General features: G+C 37.7%; 2 protein-coding genes across 2 annotated transcripts; one reads left to right on the top strand and one right to left on the bottom strand.

Moving 5' to 3' along the window:
- Positions 1-1595: 1595 nt before the first annotated feature.
- LOC137737596 (glucose-6-phosphate isomerase 1, chloroplastic-like) lies at positions 1596-8277 on the bottom strand. Its single transcript, XM_068477132.1, has 14 exons — positions 7592-8277; positions 7346-7468; positions 7003-7101; positions 6496-6579; positions 5217-5360; positions 5068-5133; positions 4317-4385; positions 4095-4202; positions 3436-3488; positions 3216-3354; positions 2906-3062; positions 2626-2704; positions 2097-2163; positions 1596-1993 (listed from the first exon to the last, which is right to left on the bottom strand). The coding sequence occupies exons 1-14, from the start codon at positions 8129-8131 to the stop codon at positions 1859-1861; spliced, it is 1863 nt and encodes a 620-aa protein (XP_068333233.1). The 5' UTR covers positions 8132-8277; the 3' UTR covers positions 1596-1858.
- Positions 8278-17442: 9165 nt separating this feature from the next.
- LOC137745483 (uncharacterized) lies at positions 17443-20110 on the top strand. Its single transcript, XM_068485441.1, has 5 exons — positions 17443-17645; positions 17747-17824; positions 17937-18012; positions 19491-19564; positions 19673-20110. The coding sequence occupies exons 1-5, from the start codon at positions 17523-17525 to the stop codon at positions 19742-19744; spliced, it is 423 nt and encodes a 140-aa protein (XP_068341542.1). The 5' UTR covers positions 17443-17522; the 3' UTR covers positions 19745-20110.
- The last annotated feature ends 250 nt before the right edge of the window (positions 20111-20360 follow it).

Below are 20360 nucleotides of genomic sequence, written 5' to 3'. Positions count from 1 at the left end.
TCCTAATCGGCTAATCCGAGTGCAAGTAATTTGATGCTTATTTTTATTTTATAAGATAGTGAGTTTCAAATTTACAATACATTCAATGCGAAGTCAGGAGCTGATATTTTTTTCCTTAAAGTGTACAATAACTATAAAAATCATAAAATCGATGAAAGATGCTACTACATTATGAAAGGTGAGAGAATATTTGTGTACCAAAAAAATTGAAAACATAATAAATTTTTCTCTCTGCTTACAAGGACATAATAATTGTATGCACATGATGGAATTTCGCTAAAAATTAACTTTGTCCCACAATAAAGTTTAGAATTTGTTTGAAACTATTTTTTTAATGACTAAAAATTTATTTCAAATAACTAAAAAAGGGCTAAAACTAAAATATATTTGTCCTCATAAACGCATTTAGAACCATTAGAAAATACTTATATAAAAAATATTTATACTCATAAACGCATTTATTTAAAATATTTTCAATTAAAAAACGCTTCAAGTACTAAAAATCAAGAGTTTCAGTCGGTTTCCACAAATAGAATTTTCAAATAATTGGAGACAATAAGCCTTAATTAGGCGTGTGCTGGCTGGCTTAAAGGGGAAATAATTAGCAGGCAACAGTTGGAGATGGACAATGACCGACTGATATTGACAAATAGGATTTGAATCTCTCCGCATTTGATTATGGAAATTTTAACAAAAAATTTTCGGTACTGTTGAATTTAAAGAAAAATTATATTTTTATATTAAAAAGTTAATTATGATACTATTCATTTTACTCTTTATTTTGTCTTTATCGTTAAAACTCAAAGTTTTCAAACATTTTTCATTAATTTTCCTTTTGATTATTGACTATGACTGTCTGTCATTTTCTAGTGCTGGACAAAAACCATTTGAATATTCAATCCTTCATTCCATCAACAAAACTTTCATGTGCTCTTTTCGATTAGAAAAATGACAAACACACATTATTTTCAATTTTTTACACACTTTTGTTTAATTATATCTGTTATTTTTATTTGATTTGGTCATTCAACAATCAAAAATAAAGAAAATTGTAAGAGACGTTAAAAATAATGTATGAAAATAAAGAAATTCTAGAGTCGGACACTTGGACCATGCGTCCTTGCAGATACTAGACACCAGGAAATTTCCCTACTCACCCCTCATTTTGTGTCACACCTCCTCCCACCACATCCATGACCGAATGAGGATTCTCTCCAGATCCTCTTTACGAGGATCTTATGAATCAATTCATCTTAATCGTTTATCGTACATCGTGCAACCAGTTTTCGTTAGATATTATTTATGTTCAAATTTAAATAAAAAATCAAAATAATTTCTGACTACATAATAACTAACAAATGAATAAGATGAATTGATCCTTAAGATCCTCACAAAAAAATCCAAATAGAATCATGTTCTTCCATGACCAACCACGTCCGACAGTCTCACATAAGAACAAAATAATGCACCAAGACAATTGAGTCATTGGAATGTCTGCAATTATTATTACTATAATCAAATCAACATTAGAATATAGCACTAACACAATTAGCGTGCCAAAACCGATAGTGTGCAGAAAATGTTGACAAAGGAGGATGATTTAAAGTATAATATTCTGAAATAAACCACCATATTATTCCTAATTACATCGTCATCGTTTGTGACACGCTCAAAACGACAAGCCGTAAATGGAATTTTATTTCCGGGTTAACTCGACCAGATTCGCGATTCCAAATAAATTGTTATAGTTTCTTCTCAAAAGAAAAAAAAAAATACAAGACAAAATACAAAGGGAAGAAGATGAAGTTTTCCGGATGTGTAAGTTCCAATACATGCATAATACAGGAAAGCACACAACTTAACCGTACAACGCATCGACATTACACTCCCCGAGGAAAACTTTGATGCTTCGCGGCGAACCGCAGTTGCCTTCAGCGATAATTGCTCTGTCATTGGCAGCCACGTGAGCGACGATCTTGTAGATCATTTCGATCTGAAGGAACCAGGTAACAACGTTAGTGAAAGAAATGAACTGCACAGTGAAACAGATTTTTCTGTTAAAAAGGAAGATATGAAAAGGGGAAACTGGTAAATACATCTTCAGTAGCGTGGCACCGGTCAGCTACTTCTTCAAGCGTCAATGGTTCGACAGGTTCCTTGCAGCTGAAACACAGATAGTGGCGGTGAGAATTAGAAACAAACAATGACAACCCCGGTCACATTGCTTATGTGACACACGGTAGAAGTGGTCCTTCATTCGGATTTGTTTCTTTTCCAATCAATGACAACCCCGGTCACATTGCTTATGTGCAACAGATAAGACCTTTCTCACAAGGATGTGACAGCAAAAAATTTCCGCAGCAAATTGCCACTCCTTTTATTTCGTAAAAATACAAAATTATTTGATCCGGATTCTCTGTAAGAATCTTTCAAATAATGATCCTGTTGTTACAGTTCCAGAAGTTTTCCTTCATTTGGGAAATGCTTGTAAGAAATTGGTTTTGTACCTTAATTCAGTGAAAATATAAAATCATATGCAAGGACGATGAACAGAGAATTGCGAAAGTGTTCATTTCAGAACCTATGCATAGAATGAGCTGGATTTCTAATAATTTGACAGCATACCTGGCCTCATTGAGCACTGCTAAAACCCGCTTCTGAAGGGCTAATACTTCTCCAGCTGCCTTTTTCCCAGCTTCAACACCTGAGACAACAATTAAATACCGAGGATTAACAGAGACAAAAGAAGGTAACTCACGTCACATATCAATAACAAATGAACGTTCTCAGTTACTACCTATATTGGGGACAAATGCATAATGCACAAAAACTAAATAAAACAAATAACCTTTCATTTCTACTCATTCACTTCCAGACCCAAGGATGGTCAAAACATGTTATTTACCAGGTTGATGGTACGCGTTAATGTTGACAAGTGAAGCATATATCCCGACCGCTCTCTCATAAAGTGCTATGAGAGCGCCAACAGATCTTGGTGTCACTTCTTCCACAGTAACCGTAATTGACTCCCGGTCATTTGAATAAAGAGCTGACCTTGTTCCCTGAAAAACCTCAGTTTAGAATCTTAACATTGATGCATGTATGCTAGGAAATAAAAACGTAGCAAACCAGTTATAGCTAATAAAACAAAAAAATAAAAGGAAGTGACACCCAACAGGTAGTCACTTATAACCGGCTCTTATAATGAATCTAACCTGCAGCATTCCGAACAGGTAGTCACCACATGTGACGCCGGGTTCAAGCTCCCAATCATGACCTGGCGGCCTATCACGTAGTACTTCAATGAATGTCACAAAGAAATTGTGCACACCGTCTCTCAGTTGTTGAATGTAGCTGTTGAAACAGGTTCATGAAGCTCACAAATAGTATACATCAATTTATGGATCAACTTAGTAATGAAAATTGAAAACTTACGCATGCTGATCTGTGCTCCCTTTATTTCCATAGACAGTAAGTCCTTGATTCACCTGTGAAAGAAAGGTGCGCACCAAAACTATCAATTACAAAATATTGACCCAAAAAATAACCCACCGTTGGAGCACCTCTAACAGATACTACTAATTAGGGCATGAACAGTCTTAAATAATCTAGTATGTTGATCATCAAGAGGGTTCAGAAAGCAATCTATGCTAAATTCCTATGTAATCAACTAATGGAGCTACACACATTATGAGAGGGATCAAAATTCAAGGAGCAGGACTTACAGAACTTAATAAAAGCTTGACACTATCTGCAAGGCTACATACACAAATTCAAAGCTTGTTCACATTTAAATATCGTATTATTCCACGCTAGCACTAAACACATCACATATGCGAACCAGTCTAAGTGATGAAATATTGAAGCCTGATCGCCTTGGAAACTTATACAAGGGCAAAAACATGGTACGGAAACTAAACTAGACTCCCATTTTTTTAGTGCAAATACCTACCCGCAGAAGGCAAAATCTAAAAACATCGCAAAATCCAAGTCGATCTTGGAAACTGAACTGAATGGTTTCAGGTTATCAACTTTTTCCCACTCAAAATAGAAGTAAATGAACAAAAGAATGGTATACAGATTGTTGCGCATACCCGATTTCCATCAAGGTCAAATTCCTTCCCAATAGATTCCATGACCAGCTGTTGTAAATACCGACTAAATAATAATAGGCTATCCTTGTAAGGAAGAACAACCATATCCTGACAAAGTGCGAAGAGTGAACATTTAGAAACTTCAAAATGAAAAACATCATAAAGAGATCACACTAAAATTTGACAGTATTTAAGGAGTAGAATAGAGTGAATAAAAAGTACCTTTGATCCCACCCCATCAGAAGCCCAATACCAGCATAAAGCAAGCAACGCAGCCGGATTATTCCTAAGCTGAACAAAAAAGTATGAAATACATTGGTTATTTGTTTTCCACTCCTATATCGGTTAGGGGAGTACTAGCCAAACAACATAACTAGTCATTACTCATTATTTCCCACTCAGTTATGCAATTTTACTCTCATGGAGTTCAACTTGAGGTCAGACTGGAAAATCATTCACCGTTAGGGAAAATGACTAACTGTATTACCAAAAACTAAACAGAAGAAATAACTTTACTGCTGAGAGTAACAGAAATAGCAGCAACAGAGCAGGTAAGTCAATGACTTTTCCAAAGAGAACTATCAGATTTGAGGAGCCGGTGGTGTAAGGCATGTAAGTACACTAGAATTGACTTCACTGAAGGTTCTCTGAAAGGTGCAGCTCGGCCAGTACTTCTGTTTTTATTTTTTTTACTGCCAGCTGGGTAATTCTTTTTCATTACAAGGTAAAGGAATAATTTCCAACCGAAAAGGTTTCACACCTATATTCACAACTCCTATTACATCAAGTTAAATTATAGAACATTTGCAAAACAGCAGAATTATCCATCAAAATAGATAAAATGATTTTTTCAATATGTAAACTATCGTATACAACCCCACTGACATTGTGATTCAGAAAATTCGCTCTGACCAACCAGGCAGCACCATATCCAATCAACCATAAAAAACAGAGGTAGCGAACTGATGCTCACCACAGTGGTTCGGTTTGCCTCATCCATCAAGTGTCCACCAGTGAGCATTTCTTTAATATCAATCCCCTGAAGAGGATCAATTATATAAGAGTTACCCATGATAAAAATGAATGGTGATCATATCAAAACCTGAATTTAAGGTCTCCAACCTGCAGTGCTGCCGGAAGAAGACCAACTGCAGACATTTCGGATGTTCTGCCACCAACCCAGTCAAACATGGGGAGTCTAGCTAACCATCCCTCAATTCTGGCAGTGTTGTCCAATAATGAATTTTCTTGAGTTATAGCGACACCCTACACATACACATAGCAATACATGACAAGTTGACGATTACACTAAGAGAAGAAAGACCTAAATAAGAGTACTGGCAAAAATGAAGCTATAAGTTACATCACCATATAGCAGCAAGCACTGCCCAACACTAAATATGAGGTGAAAGGTCGATCAATGAGGTTCTATCTCACCTTTAAAATAGGGAATCTGATGCAGACAAACAGAGAAATCCTAATAGCTCTAAAACTCCTTATAAATTATGAAAAGAAGCCAGCCATAAAAATTGATTGAAATTAAACATCAAATGGTGGTGTTGTGTAGACAACTAAGGGCTGGTTTGGTATTGCTGTGCTTTGAAAAAAAGCTACTTCTGCTGTGCTGTGAGAATAAGCAGCTGTGAAATAAAGCAGCAGAGTGTTTGGTAAACTTTTTTGTAAAAGTGCTTTTGAAAAAAAAAAAGCAGTATTAGAGTATTTGGTAAACTTTTATGTAAAACAGATATGAAAAAAAGCCTGTTTTTCAAAGCTAGGTTTTGCAGCTTCTTGTTTTTGGCTTTTTTTCATCCAAAACTGTGAAAAAAAGCTGAAGCTGAGTGTTTACCAAACACAAAAACAGCTCCCAGCTTTTTTTGATAGCAACTTTTTTCAGAATCACCTCAGTACCAAACCAGGTCTAAGCCCTTTTGATTAATGGTCCACAGCACTCATTAGAATAAGAGGTTAGAGGCTGAACCATCACTTTAGACAACAGGAATTGCAAGGGATTTGTGAGAATTGTTGGCTAAAACTGGTAAATCAGAACAAAACAATAGTGTTTTCAAGGAAAGGTTTTTGAAGATACAGCCAATAGGAACAATATACCCTGACAGGTACCTATGCTCCCCATCATCTTAAATCATAGAAAAGGAAGATGATCAATGCAATTTCCTAATGCATGTGGCATGTTGGTCAGTCAGAATGTTGGACACCATAAATGATAATAAATAAATAAAATAGAGCCCTTCTACAACCTAATAAACCTAATATCATACTCCACAACTCTAGCTCCAATAGCGCCATCACAGATTTCTAGTTTTCTATAATGACGAGATTTAACATTTGATAAGTTGACTGTCAGAACATTAATAAAGCAGAAAGAAAAACCTGAGATCAAAACCTGTTTTGCAAAGTTCAGGCCAGCCTCACGGAAGGCCTTCTGTACTTCCAGTAACCCATTTCTAGTTTCAGGAGTACCTCCACTCTGAAATTAATAATTTGAAATTGACATCATATCAGCAACTTGGATTACAACATAATCAAGACAAAGAATTTAGAATACAAAATTAGATGGAAATGTACACTGAATGCACACATCGTGTCTCCTCTCATATTAGTTTCTCACATTTATGGTACCAAAAAAGGCTTATTTTTTCTTAAATCTGGGGATCTAAAGAAATACGACTGACGATACAGACAGAACTGCAGTCCATGTGGCTTTGTCAGGAAAGTGTGGATGAAGTGAAATTGTTTGTTATAGCGTAAAGTAAAAAATATTCTCTTAGGTTTATCAATCACTAATTATATGTGTTTTAAACCATACCATCACACCTATTTCACCGGACATGTAGTAAGTACAATTAATGCATAATAACAGAAAAAGGGCAAAGAGATTTTGTATTCAAACCTTTGAAATCACAATGACAAGTGTTGAAGCCAGCTCGGGCCCAAGCTGTGCAATCTGATGATCAATTCCTGCTGGATCGGTATTGTCAATAAATCTTATCTGCAAACAAGACAAAAACAAAAATAATCATTTGCACAAATATATAAAGGATCAAAATAGGAGGGGATAGAGTGATTGGCATTGAACTACACCCAGTAGCTAGCATATTTCATACCAGAACCGAATCTTAGCATTCTTCAAGCATGTAAATATGGTACACCGATTTTGGTTCGATAGGGGAAGTCTATCATGTCACAGAAAAGCTTGCATGTGGGCAGAAAGTAGAATGCACTTATAAATGTACCTTAAGAGGAGGGTTATCCGGAGCTAATGCCTCAGCAACGAACTGTGGTCCAAGTGCTGAGCCTCCAATTCCAACTGATAGTACCTGAGTAAACCGACCTTCCGGCGAAGATGGCGGCTTAATCTGCAATTTCCAACAAATCACATTTCATCAAATTACATATACGAACGTATCTATTTATCAAATTATCAGTAGCTAATCAGATTAACCAATTAACGAACGGATATTAAAACACAAAAATCTGACCTTACCGCTGACGACGTCGTTCGAGAACTTCAGAAGTGCCTCGAGGGTGTTCTCAATCTGCAACCTGAGGAACGAGGTGGGGGCGAGCTTTGGGTTTCGAAGCCAGTAATGGCCGACCATGCGGCCCTCATCGGGATTAGCAATCGCGCCTTTCTCCAGCTCCTCCATGGCCTTGAACGCCGCCTGGAACCGGGGCTCCATTTCGGAAACGAACTCGTCCGTGAACCCGACCCGACTCACATCCAGAAACAACCCGAGCTCCTTGTGCTGGTACAGCCAGTCAACGTACCTCCGCCACAGCGCGTGTGGGTCCTTCACCAGCCCCTTCTTCTTACTCGGAGCCCCATCGGTGGTCTTCGCTAACTCCGCCGAGACCTCCCGAGCCACCGACAGAGCAAAGCCGCGATCGGCCGATTTGACCCGGCCGGGAAACGCAACCGCAACCGAAACCGAAACGGAGTCCTTCCGCAGCGAACTCGCCGGTTTCAGCTGGCGCTTGATCGTCGGAGAAGCAGAGTAAATGCCGGAGATTGAAGCCATTGGAATCGCCGATTGAGGAACTTTTGAGGATTTTGGTGCTCCCACACTCAGTCACACCATGGATGTGTGCTCGGGAGTTGCGGTTGAGAAATGCGTTCGGCTTTTTGGCCCTTTCTCTCTCTCAGTGTATTTTAGGCGTGGGCGGGCGGCGTTTGACATGGTTCACACATTGATTAGTTGGCGGTTTATTATTTCGTTAACGGAAACGGCCTCCGTTGGTGGTGTTATTACGGGAATGCCCGCGAATAATCTTGCGTTTCCTATTCATCGCGCTCTTTTGTGTTCTTGGTCATTTGCCGGCGCGCGGATCTGGCTACCGGATGTCTCGAAAGGACAATTTGGTCAAAAGGCATTCATCCGCTTCAGTGCCGTTGATTATTTAAATCCTGCGTGGAACCAACCAAGAGTTCTTTTGTTTGGCCAAATTGCACTGAGAGGCCCTGTAGATTATGGAGGTTTCCACTTGAGTTCTTGTAATTTTGTCTTTTTTCATTTTCGTCTATTGGTTTCCAATTGAGTTTTCAGTTTCCATTGTTTGACAACTACTTTTGATTTTTTAATTCTTAAATAAAAAACATTATGTTGAGAGTTAAGGACTCAAACAATTTTTTTTAGCTAATTTCCCTCGACTTCTATTTTCTATTCATTTCATCCACATTGTCGTTAAATAGGAACATTGCACACCATGGAAGAGTAATTTGATCATTTCGCTACTTCAAAAATGTAATACCCAGTGTATATTTAGGTATATGATTTAGTTATTCATTTTTATGATTACGTGGAGGAAGTTGAAGACAAATCAATTGATGGTTATGAAATTCAAATGAAGAGAAATGTGAAATCCCGTTCCCGGAGAGTATTATTAAATTAAGTATTTTGTATTCGTATTTAGAGTTACGATGCATTTATATTTATTATTTATGGTGTATAATTTTTTCTATAAGTTAAAAAGACGAAAATGCCAGTAATTGGTTAAATAGAATTATGTGGGGACATACTTTATCCTTCCATGTTTCATCATATTTCTTGGTATATTTGGATAGAGCTAGATCACATAAGCGCGTACATGAAAACTGTTTGTAAATCGGAATTATAATGAAGGATTTATAAACGAGCAAAGACAAAGGCAAAATGGTCATTGGACCATTAATTTCTAGAAGGCTCCAGCTTGCTGGAGCAGTATTGTGGTAAAGAAAAGCCACGTGTGTGGCTGTGATTGGAGAAGGGAAGGAAATGAGAGAAATGAGAGAGGGAGTTGCCCAAGGAGGAGAGGAAGAAATGAGGGAAATGAGAAAAAAAAAAGGGAGAAGGGGGAGCCAGCACCCAGATACCTTTGACCCACGTGAAACCCGACTTCCAACCTGGTCCTTGGCGAAATTTTCGAAGTCATTTCCATCGATTTTTCGACGAGATGAAACCACCCATCACCACCACACTACTCACCGACCTCTCCTCTTCAATTTCCACCCAAACTCGACTCGGTTTTTCCCCAGTTTCATGATGAACTCCTTTGGCAAGTTCGTGGATTTCGCGATGGCGATCTGCCCTTTTTGAAGGTTATTCCCTTGACCACCAACACTAGTAGATTCCCCTTGAACCCAGGAACAAGTCCTAAGCATTGATTGAGGCGTTGGAGTCCAAGTGGATGACAATTCAAGGGGCACCAATCCTAGGGTTTCCGGCGGCCTCTGTGACTCATGAATTTTAAGCAAGAGCTATTAGATACTAAGGTGAGTCACCACTCTATTGCTTGAGGTGTCGGATTTTTACGAAAAACCTAGGTCTAGCTGTCATGCGTTGCACTTCCAACCAATTAAATGGCTTAATCTTTGCCGTCTTCTCCTAGTATAAATAGGAGCTTTGCACCATTGTTTTTGGAGCATAAAAAGAAGGAAACATGCAGAGCATGCATCGAAGGTTCAACGTAGAGAATGGGAGTAAGGGTAAAGAGAGAAAGACCCGAAGTTCCTTGATCAGATCAGAACCTGAAGTTTCTTGATCCTTATCACATAAAATGATTGGACCTGAAGTTCCATCATGCAAAAAGATTAGGCATGAAATCCTTAGACCCTCAAGATCGGACATGAAGTTCCTTGATGAGTACCTTAAGTTTGAAGAGCCGAAGTGCCACAACTTAATTGTAATAAAGGACATAAGAGTCTCAGTCCACATACTATTAAATAAGGACCAGAAGTTCCTTGATGTATGTAAATGATGATATAATGCATATTTGTTGGAAAGTTTACATCTCAACGTCTTGATGATTATTGCATATCACTGGGCATTGATGTTGAACGCCATGTTCCTCATGTCCATACCCAAAAATGGTTCAGCAGAAACTTTTATTAAGCGGATGAAATTGATTACCTGCGCTCTGCTCATGAAAAAGAAATTGCAAGATGGGTACATACCATTTTACATAATTCATTATTAACGTCGGTTGAGACCAGTTGCCAACCATCAATATTTCTCAGTACAACTCGTGTTTGGACACCAGCTAAACATTACACATTTACGAGTTTTTTGTTGTGTTATCCATGTGCATGTTGTATTGCCACAACGTACTAAAATAAGGCATCAATACAAACTGGGAATTTATGTTGGATTTGATTCACCATTTATCATTCAATATTTGGAACCCTTGACTGAGGATATATTTACCGCATAATTTACGAACTATGATTTTGGTAAGACAGTTTTCCCGTCTTTAGGGGAAAAAATAACATCGTTCCAGAAGAACGATGAGAAAATATCATTCCAGAAAAATGATGAGAAAAGATCATTCTAGAAAAACAAAGATAATTTGTCTTATTTTGATTCACGAAGCAATCAATGAGAAAATGAAGTAAGAATAATTGAATGATGCAACGAAAGTGATAAAATCAATATACCTGCTACAAATGTGCCTACAAGAATTGATGTTCCTGTTAGACAAAATAATGTGGTAGCAAATGATTTATCTGTTACACGCCTGAAGCATGGCAGACCCTTAGATTCAGAAGGTTCAATCATTTGAAAGAAGAAGAATATGACACTACTGAACTATTGCATTCTTGAAACATAATTGTTGCATGCCGGAAGCATGACGGTCGCCGCATGCATACACGTCCTAGAAAGGACAATTCGCGGACAGGGGAATTTTGATATCTCATGCATGAAACATGATAGACGTATAGGTTTCAATGACTCAATTACCAGAAGTGGAGATTAGAATTCAAGTTCTATAACCCTCCAAATGAGGTTAAGATTCACATTCTCTAAATTATGACTATCTTGAAAGAGATAATGTAATGCCCTTGAAGAGGCAATGGATATCCAAAGAAATGAAAAGATTTTATGCATGCGCATGCACATGAGAATATGGGATCTCGGATTGATGATAACCAATGGTAATTTTGGTTTTTACAAGTAGCTACTAAATTCATCAATGAGCTGTGTTGATATTGAGCTGCGTTCTTTTGTTCATCGACAAAAGAAAAAATTATTGACCAAAAGATGGAGAAAGGCAACTCCATATCACTTTACCAAGAACATGGAAAATGGATCTATTGTACAAATCGCCAAATGATGTTGAACCCACAAGGTTACATAGGGCATTTGTAATACAGTGAGCTACACTCAAATGATATGACACAAGGTTCTTAGTTAAAACCTGAAATTGTAATACACTCTTGGAAACATGATTTCTCATTATGAAGCTTGTCCATTTAAATGGAAAATTATATATTACACAAAACTTTATGAGATGCTTGAAGCGTATCTCCACAAGTAAATCCCTCAAGTGTATGTAGAAGCAAGTTGCTCTGTATAAATTTCAAAGGAGAATGTGTCATGAAGTGTAGAAAATCCTTGAAGGATTCAAATTGCTTGAAGTAAGTCCTAAAAGTGTAAAGCATAAATTATGTACTCAATACCAATGGATGATATGAATTACCTTGGTGAGTACTATCAATATGGTATTATTGCAACATACTAAAATCTCTTGATATTATTAAATTGGAACTCCGAAGAGTCAAGAGAGATTATAAAGTATTGAGAGAAATATTATCTCGAGCTGCAGATTGAACAATATGCCAACACGAATTTTATCCATGATGTTTATGGTATTAAAGAACCATATGGATTGATAATCATGAGTTGAACACTCAAGTGGTTAATTAATATATAGACACTAAGAAAAATCATTCATCCTCATGAGGAAAAGATGAATGGATGTTTGGTCCAGAAGTACCACATCTTAGTGAAGTTTATGCTTTATTGTATTTACACAATACATTGGATGAAATAAAGCTTATCTATTAATATCTCCGAGAAATTACATACACATGAGTTAAAACAAACAAACAGGAGGGAACCTTCACAAAGGTTGCTCATGTGAAGCCTCATTACTCGGAAGTACCTCAGAAGGGGAAGACACCAGAGGTTGATTATTTGGAGCCTCAATACTTGGTGAAACTCCAGACGGCTGAGACAATGGGTGTCTTTGGAATAAAGACTCGAAACCCTGATTGTCATTTTGAGTCTGACCTTCGAATTCCAATAGCTGGTCGAGCTTTCTTTTCATGTTCGTCGAGTAATTATTTGCAAGCATGTGTAACACTCTATTCTCGTGCTTGAGCCTTCTAATCTCTTATTTAAGACTTGCCACCTCAATCATCAATGATTCAACTTGGTGAGTTTGAGTAAATAGGCGTTGACTCATATTAGAAACAGAGCCCGCACACTGAATACTGAGAGCCAATGAGTCTTGAACGGCCGACTCATCAGACCTGTTTGAAAGGATTTTGTTATCCTTGGGAGTGAGAAGATTCCTAGCTACCACTGCAGCGGTTAGGTTATTCTTCATCACAGAGTCCCCAACTGTAAGAGGACCATTATAAGATAAAAATGACGGGCGCCATATATTATCCTGATGCGGCTCGTCTGTACCACTCTTAAGACTCAAATCTAAGCAAATGTTAGATGGGCAAGCCATTTTTCAGAAATGATGAAGGAAAAAGGAGGTCAGATAAAATCTCAAAAGTACAAGAAAGGGAAAATTCTACATGCAGTAGTTTTTCAAGCATACATTTTTAGCATAATTGATGCCTTTATAAAAGAAGAAGCAACATGACCACTTGTTCAAAAATCGAAGAGACACCGCTCTTCGAATTTCAAAAGCCAGATTTTCAGGATAAAGTTCGTCAACATTTCTCAGACGCAATCTCATCTTTTGGATATCATGTGCAACTTTGTCAAAGATCTATGATAAAGTTGAAAACGCGTGAATCTTACTGTTCTAATTACACCACAGTTGTTGACAAGAGCAAAAGCACATCACCACTACCTGTTATTGGGAAATCCCTATATATGTCGACCTCTATCTTCCATAACAAGGCAGACCTACAACAATATCTAACTCTTCATCCTTTATGAGAATGCATCTTCAACAAAGCATCTCGAAATACTCAATTTTCTTTCTCTCCAAGAATACCTCTTCAAATAAGTCACACTAGAGCAAGAATATATCATATCATCAGGGACGAGAGCAAAAGTATCTCATATCATGCAATCTCCCTGTCTTTTTCTTTGTCCTTATTCTCATCTGGAGGACTAAGGAGAAAGAAAACAATCAGTCGTAACTTGAAATCAAATTTCCAGTCAAAAACCGACTGCCTGGAAACTTTCTTGATTGCTTACCTAGCGTTGCTCTTGAGTACTCATTTTCAAACTGCTGATATGATGATTGGAGCTGCCAAGCATGATGAGTCATTAAGAAGTGATATTCTAAAGGACCTTTCAAATGCAAGGTTTGCATTCCACTCATGCATCAAAGGACAAATACTGCAAGAGAAGATGTCAAACCTGCATAGGGAAAATACCACTTCTGCAAGGGGAACAGATAAGGCAAGCGAAAATGATACATTGAAGCATGTGGAGACAAGCACAACAAAACACGAACTGATTCATCCCCGACGGAGCCGAAGATCACTTGTCATGTGGAGCTGCTCATGGTTCTATTTCATTTAAAGACAAGTCCCAAAGATCTTGAAGAAATCATAAGTCCGATTCAAGATCAAGTGTCTACCACCCTTGAATCAAATTCCGTTCCAGATCAAGTGTCTAGCAGAAAGTCCTACAACCCAGTTCAAGAAAAAACCTGTGGAAAGTTAACAAGTAAAACACCTTATTCGGCAACTCTCTCCGCTAAGAGACTAAAGCAGAATGATCAATAATCAACCTAAAGAATTTGAAATCAATGGGAGATACTCATCAGGGGGAGCATCCAAAACAGATCAAGATTTTAATAAGTTAATTGAAAACTTGTGGTCATCCAAGAGGGAGTGTTGTAATTCACAGGCCATTCATTATGGATGGCCACTTATCCCACTACCAATCCATTGTTCATCCCACCACAACTTTGTCTAAAGCCTTGTCTATAAAATGGATGAAAAGAAGGAGAGCAAATATACACAGATAGACATAAGTTTGGTAGAGGAAGAAAGAAGAGAGGAAGAAGAGAAGAGATAATAGAAAGAGTTATCTTTGTAATCTTATTATTCCAGATTATAATGAAAGCACTACTGTTGGCCCAAGGACGTACTCCAGTTACACTGACTGTAGAAGAATCTCGTAAATTTTGTGTCTTATTTATTTATTCCACTGCACACACCGTCAATTTTACAACAATATACTAATTGTAACATTTTTAACACTAAAGGAATGTATTTAAAAATAAAAAATATTTTATTATTGAAATAATTAATGATGTTATTAATACCAATGATCTTGATCAAAAATTAAAAAGGAATAAGGTTTTAATCAATGGAGTAAAAAAATGAAGGATGGGAACCTAAGCCCATTTTTAACAAAATGGGCGCAAATGAGATGAGAAGATGAGGAGTCTAATGAAGAAGTTCAAGTAAGGCGCAACAAACAAAACAGAGTAGCAGCCATGACTGCGGCCATGGTGTGTCAGCCAACTAAGGAACAACCTCATTGGGGTGACTCTATTGCTGGTCATTCTTACAACCCACGAAACAGAGCGATGTCGTATGCCAATCTAATAAACAACTACTTTAACCCCAACTCAGTCACAGAAGAGGATTTCAGACGTCGCTTCCGTATGAGGCGTCATGTCTTCGAGCGTTTACTTCGTGATGTCCAGCAGGTTACTGTTGCACTAGTTTCTTACCTCATCAGAAGGTTACTGTTGCACTCTGAATGATGGCCTATGGCTCCCTAGCTGATTCGATTGATGAAACCCATGGTACGTCTGAGTTTACATGCCTTGATACTCTTGAACAATTATGTAATACAATTGTTCAGGTTTACAAAGACGAGTACCTCCGCGAGCCAAATCAAAAAGATCTGAATCGGCTCATTCGCAAAGCTGAAGACCGTGGGTTTCTGGGCATGATAGGATTATTAGACTGCATGCATTAAGATTGGAAGAACTGTCCCACCGGATGGCAATGAGGCTTTAGCGGAAGGTCGAGAAACCCAACTGTTGTGTTAGAGGCGGTTACCTCATATGACACATGGATTTGACATGCTTTCTTTGGAGTCCCTGGATCCCAAAATGACATTACAGTTATTGGGCGTTCACCCTTCTTCAATAACTTGATGGAAGGTAAAGCACCTTAACTTGACTACTACATCAACAACCGTTAATACAATATGGGGTATTACTTGGCAGATGACATCTACCCAAAGTGGGCGACACTTGTCCAAGCAATTCCAAACCCTAGGAATGACGTAGAAAAGTTGTTTACCTTACACCAAGAGGCATACCGGAAAGATGTTGAGAGAGCTTTCGGTATTTTACAATCACGGTCGAAGATCATTAGCGAACCGGCAAAAGGGTGGAGTCGAGAAAATTTGGATTCCATCATGATGTCTTGCATCATATTACACAATATGATAGTGGAGGATGAGCGAGATGGGTATATTGATGGAAAGTCTGATGACGACCAAGAAGATCCAAATAGGTCAAAAATGACTCGTGCAAATATATATGATGAGCCTAATTTGCCTTTCAATCCAAGAACCTCTATAAATGAGTACACGAGGTGCTATAGAATGATACGTTCTTGTGCCACAAACAAATACCTATAACAGGATCTTGTTGCACATCTTTGGGCCAAAAGAAGCATGGAGTAGGTGTTTAAGTTTTATGTTGTTAAATGTTTTTAAAAATATTGTTTAAGTTTCATGTTGTTAAATGTTTTTTTTATGTTGTATAATTTGTATGTTGGTTAATGTTATTTAATGTTGTTTCATATTGTTTAATGTTGTTTTATGTTACTTAATTTAATTTAATGTTGTATAATGGCTTAGGAAGTTATCAGAAAAAAATATAATTTAAAAAAAATATGAAACAAATTTTGTGAAATAGAAGTTATAGGAAAAAAATAGAATTTAAAATAAAATGAAACAAATTTTGTGAAATAGAAGTTATAGGAAATATTTTGTAAATAAAAAATAATAATAAAACTGTAAAAAAGCCAGCCAACCAGCCCTCCAACCCTTTCAGATTTCGTAGGGTCCTCTCAGATTCCACGAGCCTTCTGGCCTAGCCCTCGGTTGAAGACGATTTTCGGGCTATTTTCGATTCTTTGGATCCTTCAGTTGGAGATGCCTAATTTCTCCTTTTCTCTATCATTTTTGTGGAATGAGTTTTATTTTCCTCCAAATATTTCTGGTTCAAGTTTTGACAAGAAACATGGACAAACTAGTTCAAAGATATTTCTCCATCAGTTACCGAAAAATCCACACTTGGCTTTTTCTGGTTCAGAAAATATAGGTCTGCTTATCAATCCACAACCCAACAACAAAATCAATCAAATTATCTTTCAATTGGATATTTTGAACACCCACAATAGTGTTCAACAATTTTTTTTTTTGTTCAAATAAAGTCAAAGTAAGGATCCCAGTATTTGTAGCTCCATTCCCCTTTTTGTGTTTGGTCAAAGGTAATGCCGTATTATTCACAATTTTTTAATTAGTTTTTGTTATAAAAATAAAAAAAAATTAAAACAAAGGAAAAATAACACACTTGTTCTCTTCGACCAGAGAGTTCAAAAAATTATACTTTCCTCTTAACTATTAAATTAGAACGTACGATTAAATTAACATCAAACGGTGAGCGACCGCAACTCGGAAAGGGAAGCGAAGCAAGGAGGTTACATAAACGGATAAAATATTAACATTTTTACCAATTCACGCAGCCTCTTGTCGCCATAAACAGATAGGGAGGAAAAGCAATAGCTGGACCACCTCAGATTCATCACACAAATTAAATTCACACCATTATTCTCCCCCATTTCTCCCCCATTTCTCCCTTCTCCCAAAAACTCAGCTCAAATCTCTCTCTCTCTCTCTCTCTCACCGAGACACCGACAACACCAGCATGATGTGGGACGAGTGGGACGACAACATTTTCTCCGACGCCGACCAACAACAACAACAACAACAATCCGACCAGGATTCCCACCTCAATTTCGATTTCTTCTCCGACCTCTCCAAACCCAAGGTCTTCTTCTTTCCCCCGTACAATTAGGGTTTTCTTAATAATTTGTTTTCGAATTTTTGAGCTGGTAATTTACTTAATTACATGGTTATTGCTGTATTTAGGATTACTACAAGATATTGGAAGTGGATTATGATGCCAATGACGACGCCATTCGCTCCAACTACATCCGCCTCGCCTTGGTTTGTATTTTCGATTATTTTACACTATATTTTTTTGTTTTTTATTACTTGGGTTCCTTTTTTTTTCTGATTGAAATGCTTAAGTTTGCGTCTTTGTGATTTGTGTGTGCAGAAATGGCATCCGGATAAGCACAAGGACCAGGACAGTGCCACCTCCAGGTTCCAAGAGATAAACGAAGCTTACCAAGGTCAATTTTACATTCTTGCCCTTTTGCATTTAGCCATACTTTTGAGCTAGCGACGGTTGCTTAGAGTTTTCAGATTCTCGCTGCAAAATTTCAGCTAGAACATACTACTTGAGTGGAGTAATTTGTGTGCTAATTTAGGACCATATGTGCACATTGACACAATAGTTTTGATTTCGGAGTAATCAGAGACTTCGTTATCAGATACGGTGATGTGGGGTTTAAATTTTGGGCTAGGAAGTCTGGGGCGGTGTTAAGTTTTTTTTACGGAACTGTATGTTAGTGAAGAGTGTTGTTGAGTGTAAACATCTCTTGTTTGGTGGATTGCTGCAACTACAGTCGACCATTTAGGTAGTTGTAACTGGTCCATTCTTAGAGAACTCTGTTGTAAAAATTAGGTGTCACCAGCTTCCCTGAGTCACACCACCATTTTTAGCAGGTGTTTCAATCATTATCTCATCATCCTCGTAGCTACTTTGATTAGTCTCTGGTGTGTCCAGATGACTTTTGACTTTGTGGCCAGATGAGATTTCGAGGAAGGTTGGCCGTGGCACTTGCAGCAAGCATTTCATATGACAACTTAATTTAGAGGTGTAGACTTGTGGCTTATCTAGTTCATGCTGTAGTTGATTCAAACCACCATCTGTCAGTAATTTAATCGAATCCATCTGTGTTTCATCAATTTTCCATGGCTCACCAAACATATTATGACAGGCTGTATGAAAGTAGTTTTTGAGCCCTACAGTGATAATAGTCCAATAGTTGTCCGCTTGATGCGTGATTGTTTTATTACCAATTATACGAGTATAATCTGGAGTTTTTAGAAAGCTGAAGGAGTGTGAAGTTAGTATTGGGTACTGAAATTACTGTATAATTAGAAATGACCTCTGGATGACAACACATCAAACGAAACATGGACAATATGGGGAACTACTGGAAAGGCATGCAAAAAAAAAATACAGCAGGGGAGCAAATTTTTGCAAAAACGGATTTGCCAGCTTGTTCTTCTGTGTTATTGTTCATCCATTAAGTTTTCCAACTTGACGAAAAGGTATCTGGGAAATACTATCTAGATATGAGTTTCCTGTTGGCCATATGTATGTTAACTGTTAACCTTCGGAAGGCATGCTTCCCAAAGGCAACATATTGACTATGCTGATTGATGATAGGATATGCTACACTAAAAAACATACAAAGTCAGAAGAAGAATATTGTAACTCAACTGATTTACATTAAACTTATTTTAGCCGAGTGAGGCCTTCATGCCTTTTAATTTTCCTTGTACATGTATATATCGATTTCTCCTTGGTACATTCCCCAAGAGAACTCAGATGTCACTTGGCTTCTATGTACAATTTATTTTTCGTTTTTGGTAGTTCCACAAATGGGTTCTTGCTTCTTGGAGAAACCATAATATAACTCTAATGAAATGTCTAGCAAATGATTTGAATCTGACCAAGAGTTTTGATTTTATTAAACAGTTTTGAGTGATCCAGCGAAGAGAATAGAATATGACAAAAAAGGGATGCTTTACGTCTACGATTATAATATAACAGTAAGAATTCCCTCTTTCTGTACCATCAGATATGTTTCTTTTTCTGCATCTACATTACATTTCCTTCCGTGGTTTTCTTCCTTCTAACTTACAGTTTGTTGACCGCAGGAGTATCTAAACCGCTACAAAGGTCTTATATTGACGTGCAATGGCCTCGGGATAAGGACTTCAATTTGGTAAGACAAAACAACCTGCACAGGAACCCTTTTCGTTAAAGCCGGGAAAAGCTTTACAACGTGCATGGCACATATTTGCCCGACACTGCAAGCGGCATCTTTGGGGAAAACAAGGACCTGTGGCTTTGGTTGTATTTTGAGGTTGCTACTATCATGTGCTCGTGTATAAAATAGAGAAACAACATGTTACCATCGTTCTTGTAGAGTTGTATTTGTATAATCTTCTTCTTGCCCTCGATGCGTATCCACTAATTATGGAACTGTTCGGTGGTCGAACCCGGGACAAACCTTTTTTTGTTTGTTTTGGGTACTGAAAAATGTACGTGGGTGACATTTGAGAGCACATGGAACTTATGGTCTTGCTTTTTAATCTGTTATTTTCATTTCAGTGGAAATCTGAGGGATCTAGTTTTGGTACGTGCCGTGCTTGGACGGTCGTTCCAACTCATGCTTGTGCGGCCTTTAAAACGTGTGGGAATGTTAGGATCCAATTGCCCCATGTTGCAAAAATTGCATGTCTTGGCGTGGTTTATGACATCTTGGGCACTCTTTCCTTATAAGCTGGGGTTTACGGTAAAATTTACCAAAATTGATGTTCAAAAGACTAAATTGCCTAGATT

The sequence above is a fragment of the Pyrus communis genome, chromosome 1 (assembly GCF_963583255.1).
Source record: "Pyrus communis chromosome 1, drPyrComm1.1, whole genome shotgun sequence".
Classification (NCBI taxonomy): domain Eukaryota; kingdom Viridiplantae; phylum Streptophyta; class Magnoliopsida; order Rosales; family Rosaceae; genus Pyrus; species Pyrus communis.
The sequence above is the reverse complement of the archived record's forward strand: the minus strand, read 5'-3'. Positions and strand labels throughout refer to the sequence as shown.